At 34.4% G+C, this 19,051-nt stretch overlaps 3 protein-coding genes across 5 annotated transcripts; 1 reads left to right on the top strand and 2 right to left on the bottom strand.

Moving 5' to 3' along the window:
* Window positions 1-1,157: 1,157 nt before the first annotated feature.
* Window positions 1,158-5,388, bottom strand: LOC123916975 (ras-related protein RABH1e-like). The gene is made up of 6 exons (XM_045968573.1): window positions 5,036-5,388; window positions 4,245-4,315; window positions 3,972-4,060; window positions 2,524-2,635; window positions 1,859-1,949; window positions 1,158-1,602 (listed from the first exon to the last, which is right to left on the bottom strand). Exons 1-6 carry the CDS (start codon window positions 5,150-5,152, stop codon window positions 1,459-1,461), a joined length of 624 nt encoding a protein of 207 aa, XP_045824529.1. The 5' UTR covers window positions 5,153-5,388; the 3' UTR covers window positions 1,158-1,458.
* A 2,687-nt stretch (window positions 5,389-8,075) lies between these two features.
* Window positions 8,076-12,111, top strand: LOC123916973 (BTB/POZ domain-containing protein DOT3). Of its 3 annotated transcripts, none has more exons than XM_045968570.1 (6): window positions 8,076-8,580; window positions 8,771-8,840; window positions 9,419-10,317; window positions 10,492-10,759; window positions 10,869-10,997; window positions 11,613-12,111. In XM_045968570.1, exons 1-6 carry the CDS (start codon window positions 8,402-8,404, stop codon window positions 11,994-11,996), a joined length of 1,929 nt encoding a protein of 642 aa, XP_045824526.1. In that variant the 5' UTR covers window positions 8,076-8,401; the 3' UTR covers window positions 11,997-12,111. The 3 variants fall into 3 exon arrangements, with proteins under 3 accessions (XP_045824526.1, XP_045824528.1, XP_045824527.1); XM_045968572.1 differs by having other exon boundaries at window positions 8,150-8,580; window positions 11,626-12,111; XM_045968571.1 differs by having other exon boundaries at window positions 8,150-8,580; window positions 11,600-12,111.
* A 1,900-nt stretch (window positions 12,112-14,011) lies between these two features.
* Window positions 14,012-19,039, bottom strand: LOC123916972 (UDP-N-acetylglucosamine transporter ROCK1). The gene is made up of 7 exons (XM_045968569.1): window positions 18,454-19,039; window positions 17,459-17,507; window positions 17,122-17,348; window positions 15,991-16,189; window positions 15,758-15,901; window positions 15,113-15,187; window positions 14,012-14,545 (listed from the first exon to the last, which is right to left on the bottom strand). Exons 1-7 carry the CDS (start codon window positions 18,570-18,572, stop codon window positions 14,384-14,386), a joined length of 975 nt encoding a protein of 324 aa, XP_045824525.1. The 5' UTR covers window positions 18,573-19,039; the 3' UTR covers window positions 14,012-14,383.
* Window positions 19,040-19,051: the final 12 nt, after the last annotated feature.

Below are 19,051 nucleotides of genomic sequence, written 5' to 3'. Positions count from 1 at the left end.
AATTAAAGTTATGGTAGAAGATGGTACTGATAAAAAAAAATATTTATACGGTCACAAATATTTAGTCACACTCACATAAAAATATATATCATTAAATTATTTTAAAAATACATATTATTTAATATTTTCTTTTTCTACCTTTTATCAACTATGTGTGTGTGACTAAATACCATGCAAAATTTTCTCACCGATAAGTTGTCAACTTTGTAATGGGGCACTTAATTGCATTGTTGGTTGGATTGTTATTTGGTCGAAAAATGATTATTGAAATTCATATTTGATATCACAATGAGTTTTTTCAAAATTATGATAACTAGTTTTTTCAAAATTATGATGAACTAGTTTTTTTCAAAGATTGAATTTTACTATCCAAAAAGATTTAGCGGCGCAGCTTGTTGTCCGTCTACTTTTTGTTAGTTTTTGGAAAATTACGGTGGCTTGCAATGATACTAAACATGGACAACAAAATTCATAAAAATATGAGATGGGTTATTCAATACAAGAAAAGAGTTAAACGACCTGAAACAGGGTATTACAGCAAGCGCAAGACACAAAATAGTGGTAAGGTAGACCAAAGCATCTTGAACATAGTAGTTGCGGTAGTCGTGCCGAAACAAACCGTGGCAGCGGTAATCAGCCGTTTGTATATTGGTACATAAAATTTAAATTGTATACAGTAAACACCGTCTGTAGGTTAGTGAGCAACTTTCTTTGCTTCAAAATCAATTTGCATGTGGAGAAAATCGCTCCATTTGTAGGTTCTCGTGAGGTCCGGTCACAATTCGGGAACTTCAAGCCCCCCAAAAAAAACCTATTTATTTATTCTTCACTTTTTGTTGTTTCAGCTCTAAACACAATTTAGATTCTAATTGTAGCAAAGCAACGCCTTGTTCTACTTTTTTTTCTTTATTACACAACGTTCTACTTTTTCCTTATTATGTGTGTGCCTCTAAACATTGCGCGCAAATTTTTGTGACCAAGACCTTGTCCGGTTTAGGTTCATTGTGACCAAGACCTTCTCTAGTTTAGGTTCAACAAAAATAACACGATCATCCCTACAAAAGTAGGCAACTCTGCTTTTCTTATGACCATGAGTGTCCTAAGGCAAAAGGGGGCGGTTGGAGTGGAGGGAGGGTTATATATTTCTGGCCTTGCACTTCAAGAATAAAATATTTGACAAAAAGAGAAGAAAGGATAGCATACATCTAAGACAGACAATTTAGAGGGCTTGTTTATTACCTGTATTCTTACATCCAGGGACTAATTGTATAACAAATGAAAAAATAATATCAATCTTTTTGTCATACATCAAAACCATTACCGCAATTTGTCCCACGCACCAATTAACTGATCATTGATGTGAAAGCACTTTTCCTCCGCTTCACTTTACATTTAAGCAGTCATTCCAAGTAATACTCAGTGAACATATATATCTACTGATTCTTAGGAGAATATCCTTTAACATGCGCAACCTCCTCCCTGTTGCTCTGTATTGGAATTATTCACTGTGGGTTTTAAATTTACATCAACCATGTCTTCCTTATTTGTAGAAGAAAGAGTTTCCATCCCTGGCAAGGCTGAAGCAATCTTACGAAACAAAGGCTGCAATTTTGCATTGACAGATAACAATGAGGACACAAACCAATATGGAAAGAAGATAAACTTGGAAAATGAACTAGTTGATCATCAATTTGATGTTTAAATGGTGTATTATATTCTATGTAAAAGTTAGAGGAAATTAATCATATCGGCGTTTTGCATATTGATATTATAGATCACCTGCACCATAGCTGAGGAGCATGCTCTAATAAACAAAAAATACCAGAGGAACTATGAAATTCCATTAATTAATTTTCACCTTGATATTGAAGCCTGCTTTCGCACTGGTTTCTATAAACATGATTCCAAATTCTTTGGACTTGGCATCTCCTTCCTCTATAGAAACTTGTCTGTTAAGTAATAAAGTGGCCATGTAAAAAAGATAATAAGACAGTAACATCACAGTACTTGAATCTTAAAAGTCAAACATGAAGTGCACAAGCTGCCTGGTAATAGAAAATTAGACGGTAAAATCACAATGATTGTAACTACTAATGCATATTTCACACCCTAAAAAGAATTTATATTGAAGTATCCTAAATTATATTTAATCTACCAGGCATTTGCAGATCTAGTTGAAAAAGAAACTCCAATATTGTAGATATTAACTTTACTGCAGATATGGCTTTTGATATGATGAAACAATATAGTGTTGTTTAATCAATGTACTATACCATGTTGACTATGATCAACTTGAATTGCCTATTAGGTAGTCAACTGCACTCTATCATAGCAAAACTATAAAGAACATGGTAAGTTATTAACTAGTTTTTCTATGCCAAAAATTTGAGCAACTAGACAAGATGAATTGGAACATATTCATAACATGGAAACTCCAACATGATATTCTACAAAAGTTAAACCATATCCAGTAAGCAAACCAGTTGTGAATATATAGACCGTACTCAGTAGCTCAGTACTTACCTTTTCTCAACAAGATCAGTTTTGTTTCCAACCAAGACAATGATAACATCACTGCCACGTTCTTGACGTACCTCCTCAACCCACTTGTTTGTGTTCAGAAATGATTGCCTGTCTACATTAGAACAGCTTACTTAGATTAATAACTATACATTGAGGTTAAATATATTTGTTATTTATCTGGAAAGAAAAAACATTAAAATGACTACAAAACTTTCAGATCCAAATGCAAACACTTATTAGATAAAAAGAAGGCATAAGAGAACATGGTTAAGATCCTATCCATTTCTCAAAAGAAATGGAGGCTCAATTTATGAGAGAGATAGACACAAATGAAATATTAGAGGGACCAATTTTCAAAATTATTTTACCAAGTGAATCCCACAAATCTTCCACTTGTGTCTTTCTCTCTTCATAAATGGAACACTCCATTTATTTTGAGAAATAGAGAGGATCTCAACTCAAGAGAACAGACTGCTGCATGCACATAAGCACACACATCCTGGGAGGGAGGGAGATGTTCTCATGACAACATAACGTATTTCTAAAAAAGACAGGAGAAGCCGCTCAAACATCTATATCAAGAATGCATTTATATACTACAAAATCCTCTTTTCCCTGAGTAACAAAATTAGTCTTAAAAATTTCATCAAGAGAACATCAGCAAATATATAAAATTGAAATCTTTTTAATTAGGAGTTCAGATATGCTCCAGTCCCCATCCGCTCGAGTTGTACATTTTGTTTCACCGATGCGTGGCACGTGGCAAAATAAAATTCATCGGCTCAGATTAAAAAATCAGCATTCCTCTTCTTCTCAACGACCAATTCTTCTTCTCCCTTTCACTTTTTCTCTTCCCCATCGAAACGAACCGAGTTCCTCGCCATCTCCCTGTCACCTATTTGTTGCTGTTTTTAAGGAAAATTGCACAAATTCAAGAGAGAATCTGTTCACGTCTAACTCACCCCACCGCCGTTACCGCATCTCGCAGGTGCGGTTTTCGGAATGATGAAACATAGTTTCTGTTTCGAGTTGATTTTGCTTGGTAGCGTCGTCCATGGAGAGGTGTAAGGAATCAGACGGTGAATCTGAAGGAGAGGGAGTGAAAGTGGTTACGGTGAACCAGTGTGAGGAACCGGAAAGGGAGTGATTGAGACCGTGAACATTCGCATTTCCAACCACTGTCCAGATCAGATTTTCAGAGGAGACGGGAGGGTAAACATATTTCGGAGGAAAGAGGGAGTGTACCAATGAAACGTGTTTTCCTTTTAGTTCTTTATTAGAAAAAAATAATGATTTTCATATTTTAAATCCTAGCATTGAATTGTTTTTTGCCACAAACCGTGCATCAGTAAAATGAGCAGGACTAAATGGAGGATACACTAAATGGAGCAAATCAAAACTCATTAATTAGATAATGAAATTGATAAAAAAAAAAACATATAACTTACTAGCTACGTCATATACAATAACAGCAACAGAAGAATCTCTTATGTAGCTTGGAATGAGACTTCTGAATCTTTCTTGACCTGCAGTATCCCTGGAAGTAAAATATACTAAGATCAGAAATGCTATAGTAAAAAGAAAAGGTAAAACAAAAAACACCTACATGGCATTGGCTACAACACCATGTGTACTCTAAAACAACTTCTGCAAATTAAACAAACATATAAAATAGGTTGAGCTTGTACATATACTATGATTCAAAGAGGAACTTATCCTACCAAAGCTGCAAACGAACAGTTCTATCTTCAAGGTACATTGTTTTTGACAAAAAGTCAATACCGATAGTAGCCTGAAATTATAGAACCAGAAAATTTGTAAGCACCAAGCAGAAACATGAAGCAAACAATGTAAATGTTAAAGCTAAAAAAAGAAATTAAGCCTGATATCTTGTATGAATTGAAGGTTAATATTATTTTTTTTGTGTTAACTCCCCGGTTCTCGGGGGAAGACGGTCCTGATAATCCAGAATTTGGTTGGGAGGTAAGTAAAGTCCAACCAGTATTATTCCTCCCAGGAATCAAACTCAGGTTCTCCCGAACGAATGAACATTCATCCTTGGGATGTGCTAATTAACCACTTGAACCCAATCACTTGGTTGAAGGTTAATATTAAACGAGAAGTATCTCAAATTATGGATCCTGATTCCTGAATGGTCAATGTGATCGCTAATTTTCAAAAAACCGATTCAATTTGGAGCTTCCGATTTATATTTAGGGATCAGTTTAATCATAAATATACGATGATATATCCTCCAAAAGTCCTAATTAATCAATCACTTCATTGATTAACAACATATCTAACGAAATTTCAATCACATATAAAATCATTCATAGGGGATGATGTATCGTATTAATAATTGACGTGAAAAATGAAATACACATATATTAACGCATGTCGTAAATGTTGTTTTCAATTGCGATAGAAATAATAATAATAATAATGAACAGAAATTGATAATGAAAAAAGCATAGCAAAATGAAAATTGAGAATGGATGAAGGATTGATGAACCTGATAGGTGGTGTCGAATTTGTCGTACATGAAACGGGTGATGATGCTGGTTTTGCCAACAGATTGATCGCCTAAGAAAACGAGTTTGTATTTGGCGAGAGGTGAAACCGTCGCCATTTATGAGAGAGAGAGAGAGAGAGAGAGAGATCGTTCGTTTTATTCTATCAAATGAAAATTGAGATCTGAATGAATGAATGAATCTGTGAAAAATGTGATTTGAAGAAGAAAACAGAGAGAAAGAGACGAAATTAATTAAGGATGATGAGCAAATAGAATAGAATAGAATACACGCGATTTTCGACTTAGTCGTTTTATATATATAGTAGAGTAGAAACCGCCAACCACGTTGATATATATTATGTTTAATTAATCTTTTGGTCCCTTAAAGATATTTTAGGTTTCATAATAGTCCCTTAAAGAAAAAAAGGTCAGGATTGGTCCCTTAAAGACACATTTGTTTCTCAATTGGTCCTTTCCGTCAATTTTTTTACAAAAAACGTTAGTTTTAGTAGACTGAATTGTGGATGTTATTAAGTGTAAGTGGTCTACTAAAAACCTTATTAATTTTTAAAATTTTAACCTTTGAAATTTTTTGTTATATTTGGAGTTAAAATTTAACGGAAAGAATCAATATGGCAAAAATATATGTCTTTAAGGGACCAATTCGGGCCTTTTTTTCTTTAAGGGACCAATCCGGACTTTTTTTTCTTTAAGGGACCATTGTAAAACCTAAAATGTCTTTAAGGGATCAATAGACTAATTAAGCCTATATATTATTATTATTATTGAGAGAGATATCATCATATATCATAGGCTTTGGCTAACATGCACAAGTGCACCATATGGTGCACGGTGCACAAGTTAACGATTTCATTGTAACGAATACGAATTTTACAAAATTCACCGTTTGATTGAAATTTTTTTTTTTGAACCAACCGTTGGATTGAAAGTTTATATCATATAGATCATCCATAATTTTTTTTGAAAAAATTGTAAATCATTTGATATGTTATTGAGACCCGTCAAAATTAACGGTTTATAAATTTTTATTAAATATCGTTAATCTTTACGAGTCTCAATAACATATCAAATGATTTTTAAATTTTTTAAATTTTTTTTATGAATGATCTATATGATATAAACTTTCAATCCAACGATAAATTTTGTAAAATTCGTATTCGATATAATGAAAACGCTAATTTGTGCACCGTGCACCATATGGTGCACTTGTGCATGTTAGAACTTGCCTATATCATATAGTAGTAGTAGTAGTACCGCATTATGCCAACTTTCATTTCATTTTTCCTTTTTCATCTCTATCTTTATTTAATTATTTTAGTCCCTACACCCCCACAAAATAAACAAACTTTGACCACAAACACCCACGTTGCCAAATCAATCATTATTACATTTACACCCCCCCACCCTTTTGGCCTTTTTTTTTTTTTTTGGCTCTTTTGGTACGTGTTAAAGAATTCAAAAGTAAAAAACTTACATTTTAAAAAAAAAATAGTATTTTGACTTTTATCAAATTAAATGCACGGACTTTTTAGACATTTATACTAAGTTTCTTAGTATGTACTTTTAGGGCATATGTTAGCTTTATCCTAAACTTTTTAAGATGATTGAATAATTGTTGTATTTGATCTATAATGATCATATGCATAAGGTTTTTTTTTAAGAGGCCAAAAAAATAACATTAAAAAGGCATAAGATATCTCTAAAAATAAAGTACAAAGAGTTTAAACAGACGGATCACAAAACAAAAACATGCAAAGCTCAAGGGCGGAAGAAAGAATATTGTATGATCTATGAGAAATCTCTAGTCATGCCACAAAACATTACTATGACTTTTGAAAGAAAAAAAAAAAGAATATAGCAATTTCTACGCACCAAGAACGAGAGCATAAAAGATATAAATTCCCGAGACACTACAATTCCTTCCACACACAATGGCAACCAACTATAATAAACCCAAACAACCAGCAGGGTTCGACCACCACTGTTGACTATCAAAACTAAAACATTTTTTCCTAGTTTTAAGCCACCACCACCATTTTAATAGTCCCCACCAATTGATCCTTAGACACAACCTTAACCTTAAAAATACGATTGTTGCATTCCTCCAAGCATACCAACAACACGTCGCCCATATCAAGTAAAGAACATTTCTCATCCGAGGCAACGGACCTCCAAAATACAGAACGATAGTAGTGGCTTCACGTGGAGGGGCAAGAGAGAAACCCAACCAACTTGCCACCTCATACCAAACAACAACCCCAAAGAAGTCGCAATCAAATAACAAATGTGAAAGAGTTTCCTTCTCACCACAAGCGCCCGAACATAAGACTGAATCCTCGTCTAGAATCCCTCTTTAATCTTAAAGTGGCACTTTTCTATTATAAATCACACCCAAAATGTTGATCCATTTAATCCACGTTACTCATAAACATAAAAAACATTCTATTTCCTACCTTATAAATCTTCGTCGTTTAGTATGATGGATACATTTTGACCCCAAAAAAAGGTATGATGGACACACTATTAAAATTAAAAACATAAAACTTGTGGATGATATGTCTTATTGTTAATTTTATTTGTGTACTAGGATAATTTTTCGTCACTAATAAAAGAACAGAAAAAATGTAACCAATATATTTATATTCATATCGCATTTTTTGTAGTTTTGGGATGAAAATAAAAGTATACAAATAATTGAATGTAAACAGTGACGTATAGTATTGTGAGCCACAATTCCTCAAATTGTTTGCACTTTGTATGGCTTAAGGGGGACAAATCATGGCCCAGATTTTCATAACAATCACATATTGATGTTACTATGATAAGGTTAAAAAATTAAAATGAGAAATTCTAACCTATAAAAAATACTGTAATGCTAGTAAATCACATCTGTTATGATATGCACCTTGATGCTGACAATGAAAGCCAAACATATCCTTTCATGTTAAATGCTTCAGTCTTCACTAACTAAATATAATTAATATATAAATGTAAATACAAATGGTAATCCAGTTACAAATAATATGGATAATTTGTGTGTAAAACCGTATATTCTCCACACACAACTGCAGAAACTAATCACTCAATCCTGATCACTCTGTCAAACCTAACTCAGAGGAAACCACATAACATGTGTATATATGGTTTCACTTAAACATCTGGCAATTATAGTATTCCTATTCCATATGATCATAGAATTTTATGGAAGTTGATAGCCTAGAAGGAAAGAAACATCCCAACAACCGTCTTAACTACAACTATACACTGGCCACAGAACAGTTCTCAGCATTAATTTAGACAACATGTCTGGTTTCTTATATCATTTAGACTAGTCATCATAATGTTATGTCTAGTCCCAAGCTTGCTGCAGTTAGCTCAAGAATCACTATGAAATCACTTCAAGTGGCCCAAGCAACAGACCCTGAAAGTCAGCCTGAGAGAACTGATCAAGTTTCAGATAAAAGCATAGTTATTCCCAACAAACATGTCACAATAGCTGATAGCATCAAAAGTGAACATTCAAGGTACTGCCAGAAATAGAATACTTTATGTTTTATGCAGCTAAAAAGCTGGTAGAAGTCTAAATGAAATTAAGTATGCATGTCTAAGCAAAGACGGTTCTCCCCCCATCGCTCTTATGTTTTATACCACTAGTTCTTTTTGTATGAGTGAATTTTTTTCTGTACTTTTTCTTTCTGATTTTGGCTTATGCAGGTTCGTTGCTCCTCGAATCCCAACAGACTTTTCAATTCAAGTCCAGGAAACAACTTATAATGTACACAAGGTATCGATAAACATCATAACATAAAGCCTCATAAATGCAGAAAACTATTTAGCACAGTAAAATTCTTCTAAACAGTATCATCTGCAGTGTTTATGAGGGACAAGATAATTAAATAATCATAACACTGTCTATATTAGTAATCTCTCATCTAATGATTGATACTGACTGGTGAAGAGCACAATTTTGTCAATAGGGAGCATAAACCATTTACTCCTTTCTTCCTAGTGTGTGAGTTGTGCGACCATATGTCTTTCCCCCACCCCCACCACCCCTTTTGGATAGATAGAGAAAGAGGAGGAAAAAGTCCCTCAAGAGAGGTAGACAGTACATCAAACATGGATAGGGAATCGCTGTTTTAATTTTGTTTAATGTTTTCAAGATTTTGTAAAAAGAAAATCTAGTAAATAAAAATGTTTTTACCTTACTTTAGCAAAATCTTTAAAACAGGAATTCGAATAAAAACAGGGTCATGTTGTATAATTAAAATGCATAAACTAAAACTAATGATAAAAAAGAAACCACTTCTCCCCAAATAGCAACGTAATCCTTTGATATGTTGGCTACTTTTTGTGTAACAGTACCCCATTATATCAAAATGCGGCTACATAGGACGGTTGGAAGTTCAGCCTCTGATCTCAAATTCTGGCAATGTGCTCAAGCTTGACAACTTTCCAGGTGGATCGGAAACATTTGAAACAATTCTAAAATTCTGTTATGGTCTCCCCATAGACTTCAACTCAGATAACGTAGCTGCACTAAGATGTGCATCAGAATTCCTAGAGATGACAGAAGAACTAGAAGATGGCAATCTCATTTCCAAGACCGAAGCTTTCCTCACATTTGTCGTGCTTTCTTCATGGAAAGACACTGTCACTGTTCTGAAATCTTGTGAAAATCTCTCTCCATGGGTTGAAAACATCCAAATTGTTAGAAGATGCTGTGATTCTATAGCTTTGAAGGCTTCTAAAAATAAGCACACAAGTGAGGATGCAACATCTAATCAAGAAAGCTGGTGGTTCAATGATGTGGCCACCCTCCGGATTGATCATTTTATGCGGATAATTTCAGCAATAAAGGCAAAGGGAATCAAGCCAGAGACCATTGGTAAATGTATCATGCAATATGCCAAGAGATGGCTACCAGGAATGTCTGAAGAGTTGGAAGGACTAAGAGGATATGGGCATGAAAAAAGTAATCTACAGTTCACTATATTTGGTAGGAAGAAACAAGAGAGCGCTGCACATAGCAAGGAGCAAACGACGATTATTGAAAGCCTAGTAAGCATAATTCCTACTCAACAAGAAGCTGTCCCATGTAAGTTCTTGTTGCAGATGTTAAAGATGGCAATGATGTATTCTGTATCACCAGCACTCATTTCGGACCTTGAAAAGAGGGTTGGCATGGTGTTAGAAGATGCTGAGGTGAATGATCTTTTAATTCCTAGATATCAAAATAGAGATCAAGGAAAAATGGTCAAGTGAGTATTTTACAATTCATTTTTTCCTTCACATTGAAATTGGCATTAATGCTGAAGATCAAATCAAATTATATAACCCACTAAACCAAAAAATAAGCCAAGGCTTATGAAAATGACCAAAGACACTAATTTCTATCTTTTTCTTTGTTCTATTCTTTTGTTTTTCATTTGTAGCATGCCTAATTCACCCGAAGACTGCACTATGCAAGACATAGATGTAGTGCAACGGATTTTTGAATACTTCTTGATGCATGAAAAACAACAAATGCAACTGCAACAAAAGTCTGGGAAATTGAATAGGCTCATGGACAATTACCTAGCTGAAGTTGCAACAGATCCAAATCTTTCAATTACAAAGTTCCAAGTCTTAGCTGAATTGCTACCAGAATATACTCGATCATTTGATGATGGTCTATATAGAGCCATTGACACCTACCTTAAGGTCTGTCTTTTAATCTGTACTTGTTTGTGTTTCAAGTTTGAAGTGTTGAAAAACATATTTAAAAACAAAGTTTTGACATTTAATATTGATGAATTTGATGTTTCTCTAGACCCATCCTTCACTGACTGATCATGACCGTAGAAGACTCTGCAAAATAATGAACTGTGAAAAACTCTCACTTGATGCATGCATACATGCTGCGCAAAATGATAGATTGCCTCTAAGAACGATTGTCCAGGTACAGCTTCCTGGAACTTAGTTTTCAGTTATTTTAGTTTCATACATGATAAATTACGAAATGATCACCAACTAGAGTTTTAAGAAATTCAAATTCCATGCAGAAAAAAAAAAGAAAAAAAGAAATTGAGATTATCATTATCATAAAGTACAATTTAGACCTAGCAGCATCTGTTAAAAGGCTTTTAAGAAATCACTGTGATTCAACAGAAAGAAGAAAATATTTCCAAATTCATTTTTCATAAGACAATTGAATTCGACAAAACATTGTGGAGCTGGTTAAGATTATGGACATATCAACCCACTTGGGTTGGCCTAGTGGAGTTGGCTTGGGACCTTGGAGTGTGCTCCTCTCAAGGTCTCAGGTTCAATTCCCCCTGGTGCCAAATTCGGTGGGCTAGTCCATACAGAGTAAAAAAAACTCTGGCTTTAAACAGGGCCCCCACAAGTGGGCAGTGGGATTGGTCCCCTTGGGCCGGATACCGATTTTTAAAATATATATATATAGACATATCATCTAAGATAGCGTGGAGCATGATAAATGATAGTTAAAATCATATATTTAGAGCTAATATGAGCTTAAAATGTTGTCCCCTGAACCAGAGTTACACTGCAGGTTCTTTTTGCAGAGCAAGTAAAGATGAGGGCAGCAATGCAAGAGAAGGAACCAGCACAGAGTGGAATAAACTCTGAACATGATGTAAACCAGATATCTGCAAGTATGGACATTAAAACACTCAAAACAGAACTCGAGAATGTAAAGTCCAATATGGTAGAACTGCAGAACGACTACTTTGAGTTGCAAGAAGAGTATAAAAAATTAAGCAACAACGACAAGTCAAAGAATCCATCAAGCTGGGGTTTAAATTGGCGCAAGATCAAAAACTCCTTTCATGTAAAACATGCAGGATGTGAAACTAGAGATGGACAAGATATACCCACATCACCAAACCGCACTCGTCGTAGATCAGCCCCGAGAAGAAGGCTCTCCACGTCTTAAAAGTATTTCCACATAAAAAAAATCTGTTGCAAAATATTTTGTATATGAAGCATATAGTCTAAATTTTATATCTAAAGATGTTGTTTGCTTCAAAGAAAGAAAAGTTCCTTTTACACATAGAGGCTTCCAAATGCTGCAATACAAATAATACATAACTACGACCGAGAATGGATTTAGTCTCTCAAGTGACTAAATCACTCTCAAGTCTCAAAGGACATACTACTACAGTTTATTAGCAATATGAACTACTGTATGAAGAATGCAGATGAAAGTAAAACTAAACACTAGCATTGCAGAAAAATGAAACAACTCTCTATCACTTCTAGTCAAATGGAGATTTAGAGGCAAAAACCTATTCAAGTTTTTCTTTTCGTGTTAACCCTCCGGTTCTCAGGAGAAGGGGACCCTGATAATTTCGAGTTTGGCCGCGAGGTAAGTAAAGTCTGACTAAGCATAAACCTATTTTAATTTGAAACAATGAAGTTGTTCCTTTGCAAAAACCACAATTTCTTCATTAAAAATTTGATTTTAAAGGTTACAAATTGTTTCCCAAACATTCGATAAATAACAAAACTATATGAAGCCTTCAAAGTTGATAAACAAAGTGATATTGATCCAATGTTTTTCATGAGAACCTGAATTGAAAAAGAAAAAAAAAAATCAACATTCACATGGCATGAAAATATTGAAAAACATAAAATGTCATCTACCACAGAGGAGTGAGTAATACCTCACACTAATTTGCGACCAATTTCTTCTTATTCTTGATATTGTCGTCGACGGCATTGACGGCGGGATGAAAGGGGAAAAGGTCGTTGGTGAAGGAAACTGGTTTTTTGAGAGTGACATAAGCTTTTTTGTAATTAGGTTTTGCGACTAAGGTTCCACCGCGATTCTTGGTTTTGCCTTTGACGTTCAATGTTCGAACTTTTTGTACCTGTAAGTTGTAGAAAGATTCGATGAAGTGTTTGATTTGGAACTTGGATGCTGAAGGGATTGTCTTAAACGCGATTTCTTTGGAATCTGGTGCAAAAGAAGTTGGCATCAGTGGGATTATTGATAGGTTTGCAATATCTGCCATCGTTTCTTTCCAAATGAACTTGCACACTTTTTCTGTGCCCTTAAACCCTTCTTCTTTTTAGGGTACCTTAAACCCTTCTTGTCTTTCTTAAAAAAACAGTTTATTAAATGTGACTGTAAAACAATTTTACACTGACATTAAATTAAATTTTTTAATTAAATTAAAATACAAAATAAAATGAAGTATGCTAGCACCTCTTACATCCCCTTCTAAAAGAAATACTAAAGCGGGAAAAATATAGTCAATTAAAACCTAACAAAGAATGTCCTTTGGTTGGCCAGAAAATTTGTGTGCTGGCTTCATGGAACATATGATAAACTGATATTCTTCATTTAAATTGTCGGAGACGAGAAGAGAAATGAACTCTTGGAGAAGAAGTTTGGATAAAAGCATTTTTAGAGAAACTGAAATTCACCGTATTAATAATCATAGGTGAGTCCGTCTAAAATCACATTCTTTGTGTTGAATGACTTAACAATATTAATACCAAGACAAAGGGTTCAAAGCTTTTCACAGATAGACTCTGATAAATCTTCCAATAATTCTATGAGGGACTTCCATTCTATACTCATCCTAGAATTTGCAATTGCATTAATCATCTGACTGCTAGAAAAATGATTAATGAACTTCGTAATATTAGCGACAACAGAAAGGAGATGCTTTCCCGCCCTTTTAAGCTAAGAGAATAGCATGGTATTTTTGTTCTTCCACATTTTATAGCCAAGAACTCCCAAGAAAGTTTGCCAAGAGTTAGGGATATACCCAATATCGTGATTTGTCAAATTCCAAATCAGTCGCGGTTAAGTCTCTTGGTGAAAATTTTACTAATTACTAAGAATCCAGAGATATTCTTAGGGAGATATACAAGAACATAAGAATATTCAAATTTTAGTCAAAATAAATAAATTTTAATCCATAATAATGTTCAAGTTCATTGAAGAAAAAGGATTCCAATCATATTTTTTTTCACGTAAATTTCACTTTCAAGTTTCAACAACAGTACATATAATATAGCCATTGTCTTCTGCAACATGAATTTCAAATTGAACCACTTTCGTCCCTCTATCCACACATTGAAGAGAAGACCAAAATAAATACCTCATTCAAAAGTTCCACAATAGTAAAATGAGGATAGAAAAGAAAAAGTCTGACATCCCTAACTCTATTGAGATTGAGCAGACATTGAAAAGAATACTTGCCCTCTATCATTTACAACATGCTTAAATATTGTGGTCGTGGATATAAAACAAAGGAGCTTCAGTGGGGAACTAATGAAATAACTTCCCCATACTATGCCCGGCAGGTTTTATGCTTCCTTCTTCTTAACCTGGTAGGGGTATTTCTGGTATATTGAAATGCTACTGACAACTAGCGGAAGAGCCACAAGGCAATACAATGAAGGCGGTTTTCCTTCAAAAATGAATTGTAGCAATGCAGTAACAAGTAAAGCTGAGACAATGACAAATCCCTGCAACCACATTGAACGAAAGGAACTTAAGTAAATTTGTACAGATCAGAAAATATGAATGATGTTGGAAGTCATAGAATTGTCATCATGTCCAGTAACTGCAACGTTCTTCAACAATTTCATATGGTCCAGTAGCAAATTACCAATAACTCAATTAAGTACAAAAAGTTTGTGCAGTTACTGCCTCTATAGCTCCGCCAATAGAGTGAAATAATAATTTTTATCCATAAATAATGTACTGTATTAGAATGTAGATTAAAGCCCCTAAAATCTAACACAAAACTAAACAATATCATCAACTGCCGACGATATAAGGTTGGCTTAGTGGTTGAGGTTGAGGGTTCTATCTCCACCCACAACATGAAGCTAACATACTAACATTTGTTATTATTAAAAAAAATATCATCAAATACATAGAATCTGTTTCCTACAATCAACGGCATGATATAGAATACGAAAAAACGGCAAAGTAACGAGAAGAACCGACTACCATCTGATGACCGTTTTCATCCATCATCTGTGGATAGTCCATCCCAAAACTAATTGAGTTCACAAAGTAAACCTTACCTTTCTAACACCGCCAGCATAGCTTGTAACTAAACCAACAAGAATTCCACCAAGGGCATTGGAAATTACTGGGATCTGAAATGAATTAAGAACGTTATGCAACTTTTTAGGTTGATGTACACCAATATCTATTAAAGACACAATCACACTGCATATGGATAATAATGCCCAGGACAAGCACTAAAAAGTTAATGTTTACGGATTTTGAACATGGTTTTTTACTCAGAAATTAATAGTTTAATACAATTAATAAGTTGATAGAATTCTCCATCTACTAGAATCACAAATGTATGTGATTTAATGAAGTGCATTGAACTCAATACAAAAAATAAAAACTCCTGAACCGCATATGTAATAGTACATTTTAGTTATGTTAGCTAAAGTCAATATGCAGTCAGGGTATATAATCAACAGAAACTATTACCCCGTCCCACAAAACAAAAAAAATGATATCAATCGGATCCTGTAAACACATTGGTCCAAATTTACATGTACATGTATGTGTTTTGCACAGAGGTTACAATTTTCATTTTCATTTTCAACACCAGTGTGATGGTTTATGGGCTACTTACATGCATGAGCACAACAACAATCTAACGGACTCCAGAGAATTATATCACAAAAAAATATTGGTAAGAACATTACCCAAGTTAGAGGAGTCCAACCATAAAAAAATCCATGTCGTCTAATAGCTTCCCCATCTGGAGATTTCAAGGTACTGGCAAGCAAGCATATACTTCCAACAATAGACATTTCTACAGTCATTAGGTATGATGAGTGTTTCTTAACCTGGGATAGAAGAAATCATTTGGACAAATAAAAACATTGATCAATTCAGAAAACTTAGGTTTGAACAGAAATTTGAAAGTTCCAGTAACCTGAGAAGCCCATTGGCACAGGGAAGAAGCCAGTCCAGAGAGCACTGAAGCAATTAATACAGGAATAATTCCATAGAATAAAACTTGATCAGCATTAGCACCAGTAGAACCTTTGTTAGAGCCTTCACCAACACTTAGTAAGACTGCTGCAGCTATTAACAAGAACAAGGCTCCAATTTGTTGAATTGATTGTTTTTGCCTGTAAAAAGTATGATCAGATGCCTTGTAGTGGACAGTATTAGAATTCAGCTTTAGTGCTAGAGAAGAGGGAAAAGAGAAAGATATATAACAGTTTGAATATGATTGATAGCTGTAATGACTAATGAGTTACAGATCCCTAACTTGATACTCAAATTTAATTTAATAATCAGGTAAAGTACTAGTACTACAAGTATACGGCTATAAGCCCAAGCCTTCCAACAATCAGACTTATAACCTTAACCCTAATTTTTTAACACTCCCTCCAGTTAATAACGTTATAAAACTAAGCTTTAACTTGTTACAAGTAGCAGAGTTGCAGAGCAGGTATAAAACAACACATCCTATTTTAAAAGGAAATCATCAGCAAGAAGAAAAAAGAAACTGAACCATCAGAGTGCAGCCAAGAGAAGAGAAGGAATGCTAAATGACCCAGCGCCCAAAAAAAGCACAAAGAAGAAATGCAGAAACCCATCAAGAGAAGATAAGAGAAACCACTTAGAAGAGTGCCCCAAGAGTAACCTGTTAGGTAACAACTGAACAAGAAATCAACATCTTCTAGAACGCCGAAAAACAGCAAGTAAAATATGCCAAACCAAACAAAACACAGTTGAATGTGCTGGAAAACACGAAACTGCACATCTCTGAGTCTGACCTCAACTCAACTCACATAGCACAGGAAAGTCCCTAGCCTCAAATAAAACAACCTACACAAAACTTACACCATGGCTGGCCAAAATCACAAGAAACAGGAACAATTCCTGCTCTACTTAACAAATTACCTTCGATTTTTTATACTGAAACAACTAATGAATGAAACCATTTACTGGACACATGGATAACAGTTTAACATCTCCACTTAGACATATTTGAACAAATGGGCCTTGACAGAAATAGCAGAAATATTAACATTTGTTTAATGCAGGAGCATACCTCAACATAAAATATGTAAATAATGCAGTGAAAAATATTTTTGTCTGATTCAGAATTGAGAATGTGAGTGAATCAAGATTCTTGTAAGAAATTTGCAACAAACTATTTTGTAGTGCATATATAGCTGCAGGAAGTCCTGATGCAGTCAATGCACCGACCAACGTCCATTCTTTATACATTCTTCCCAGACTACCTTCTTTTGCGATTAAGTACAATGCAAACATAACCTAAAAAGCAGATTAAAAATATACATAAATTTTCCCAGTAATAATAACAATTTATAGTACATGTTTTCTAACAAATCATGCTGAAACTATAAATACATTTCGAGAGTTACCTTTGCAGCCTCGCATGACAAAACGGATGAAGTCACAATAACTTCACGGCTGTTGGAAGAGGGAAAAGTAAGTTATTAAGGCATGCTTCACATGGTCATTCACAATTACAATGTTAATTCAAGGATCAATGCACAAAGAAATGGATGACTAAAAATATTAAATCCATTGATCACATGGACATAGTATGTATTTTTAACCTAATATGTTAAAAGCGATAGCACAGGCCTGTTATAATGATTAGTTGTTTATTATTATTATTATAGTGTCAAATTCATAGCCATATGTTGAACACATAACCAGATATGTCAGCCCGCATCATGCCATTTTTGGGGTACACCTAGGAAAAACTAGGCATCATTGATTAAATTTCAAAAGAAACTAAAACAATAAATTAGGGCATAGAAATGGTTGTTGTCTTCTCGACCAAAAATTCCAATTTCCCAGCCGAATAATTTCCGTCTGAATTGAATTACATAAACCCCTACCAACCACTAACATGTCAAGAATTAATTTTTTTTCATTTGTGAGTGTGTGCCTAAATAATTTTCTTTCGTGGCTGTGCGGTGTGCCTATGCAAGAGTTGCTCCCATGCTCTACTCGACAGTATGGCTCGGCTTTCCACATGTCTATCATACACATCAATAACAATGAACCTAAAATCCCTCTCCTTTCCCCTTTAACTAAATACTGGATTTATTGTTTTTCTTAATTCGGTCACCTTCAAAATTCCCCTGTAGGATTTAGTTACTGTTTGGATAAATACCTTAATTTGCAGCTTATAGTATAAGCTATATGTTGTGTTCATAAGCTATAAGTTGTGTTTAAAGCTATAAGTCCCAGCAAATATTACCAACAACAACTGCATAGTGCATACTTCAAATGGAAGATAATTCATTCTCCTAACGATAATTCAAACATCGATTATTTGCTATGCACAACCAAAAAATGACGCTTAAAAGTTAAAAAATCAATTTCAGAACGTAAAAAACAAAACCTGATGAAGCGTTTGGAAATCAAAGGTTGAGCGCCATATTGAAAAGCGAGGAGAATGGAAAAGAATAAAATTCTTGCATTGGTGCTCTGAGTGGCTCCTTTAGACTTAGGTGGAGCCATTCAGAGGCTTTAATTCTTCCGATTTCGATTCTCCGGTACCGGTACGGCGATCGGTGGTTACTTTACACAACAACGGCCGTGAAATTACGACTGTTACTGCTTACAACTTGCCATGCTCGCTAGTAAACGACATCGTTGAGTAGGGTAGTAGTGGGATTTTATAAGGAGACTACTAGTCTAAGAAAATTAGCATTTAATAATTATTTATGTAAATTTAAATATTTTTATTTTTTAGGTATGAAATTAAAATGTATCCCCCACCTAAAGCTAAAGACTGATCATTTGAGGTATAGAAAGAAATCTATACCTCAAATGATGATATTGATATCCAATCCAATCTCCTAACTTTACTTTTATAAAATAATAAAATGTAAAAGGATGGAATGGTGATAGATTGGATAAAGATGAAGAATGAAGGAAGAATTTAGGTATGAATTAGGAAGAAGATGAGAGAGATCAAAATAGACAAAGTTAATTTT

This window comes from Trifolium pratense, linkage group LG3 (genome assembly GCF_020283565.1).
Source record: "Trifolium pratense cultivar HEN17-A07 linkage group LG3, ARS_RC_1.1, whole genome shotgun sequence".
NCBI classification, from domain to species: domain Eukaryota; kingdom Viridiplantae; phylum Streptophyta; class Magnoliopsida; order Fabales; family Fabaceae; genus Trifolium; species Trifolium pratense.
Note: the sequence above shows the minus strand (reverse complement) of the source record. Positions and strands in the feature narration are given on the sequence as shown.

What these genes read in the sequence shown, in the direction of transcription:
- LOC123916975 (XM_045968573.1), bottom strand. Translation starts at nt 5,152, where the DNA reads ATGGCGACGGTTTCACCTCTCGCCAAATACAAACTCGTTTTCTTAGGC. An exon ending in AATTCGACACCACCTATCAG is followed by an intron (nt 4,316 to 5,035) that starts GTTCATCAATCC and finishes CTATAATTTCAG; the next exon opens with GCTACTATCGGTATTGACTT. An exon ending in ACTGTTCGTTTGCAGCTTTG is followed by an intron (nt 4,061 to 4,244) that starts GTAGGATAAGTT and finishes TTTTACTTCCAG; the next exon opens with GGATACTGCAGGTCAAGAAA.
- LOC123916973 (XM_045968570.1), top strand. Translation starts at nt 8,402, where the DNA reads ATGTCTAGTCCCAAGCTTGCTGCAGTTAGCTCAAGAATCACTATGAAA. An exon ending in CCATTGACACCTACCTTAAG is followed by an intron (nt 10,760 to 10,868) that starts GTCTGTCTTTTA and finishes ATGTTTCTCTAG; the next exon opens with ACCCATCCTTCACTGACTGA. An exon ending in CTCTAAGAACGATTGTCCAG is followed by an intron (nt 10,998 to 11,612) that starts GTACAGCTTCCT and finishes GTTACACTGCAG; the next exon opens with GTTCTTTTTGCAGAGCAAGT.
- LOC123916972 (XM_045968569.1), bottom strand. Translation starts at nt 18,572, where the DNA reads ATGGCTCCACCTAAGTCTAAAGGAGCCACTCAGAGCACCAATGCAAGA. An exon ending in TGTCATGCGAGGCTGCAAAG is followed by an intron (nt 17,349 to 17,458) that starts GTAACTCTCGAA and finishes TCTGCTTTTTAG; the next exon opens with GTTATGTTTGCATTGTACTT. An exon ending in TTTACATATTTTATGTTGAG is followed by an intron (nt 16,190 to 17,121) that starts GTATGCTCCTGC and finishes TACTTTTTACAG; the next exon opens with GCAAAAACAATCAATTCAAC.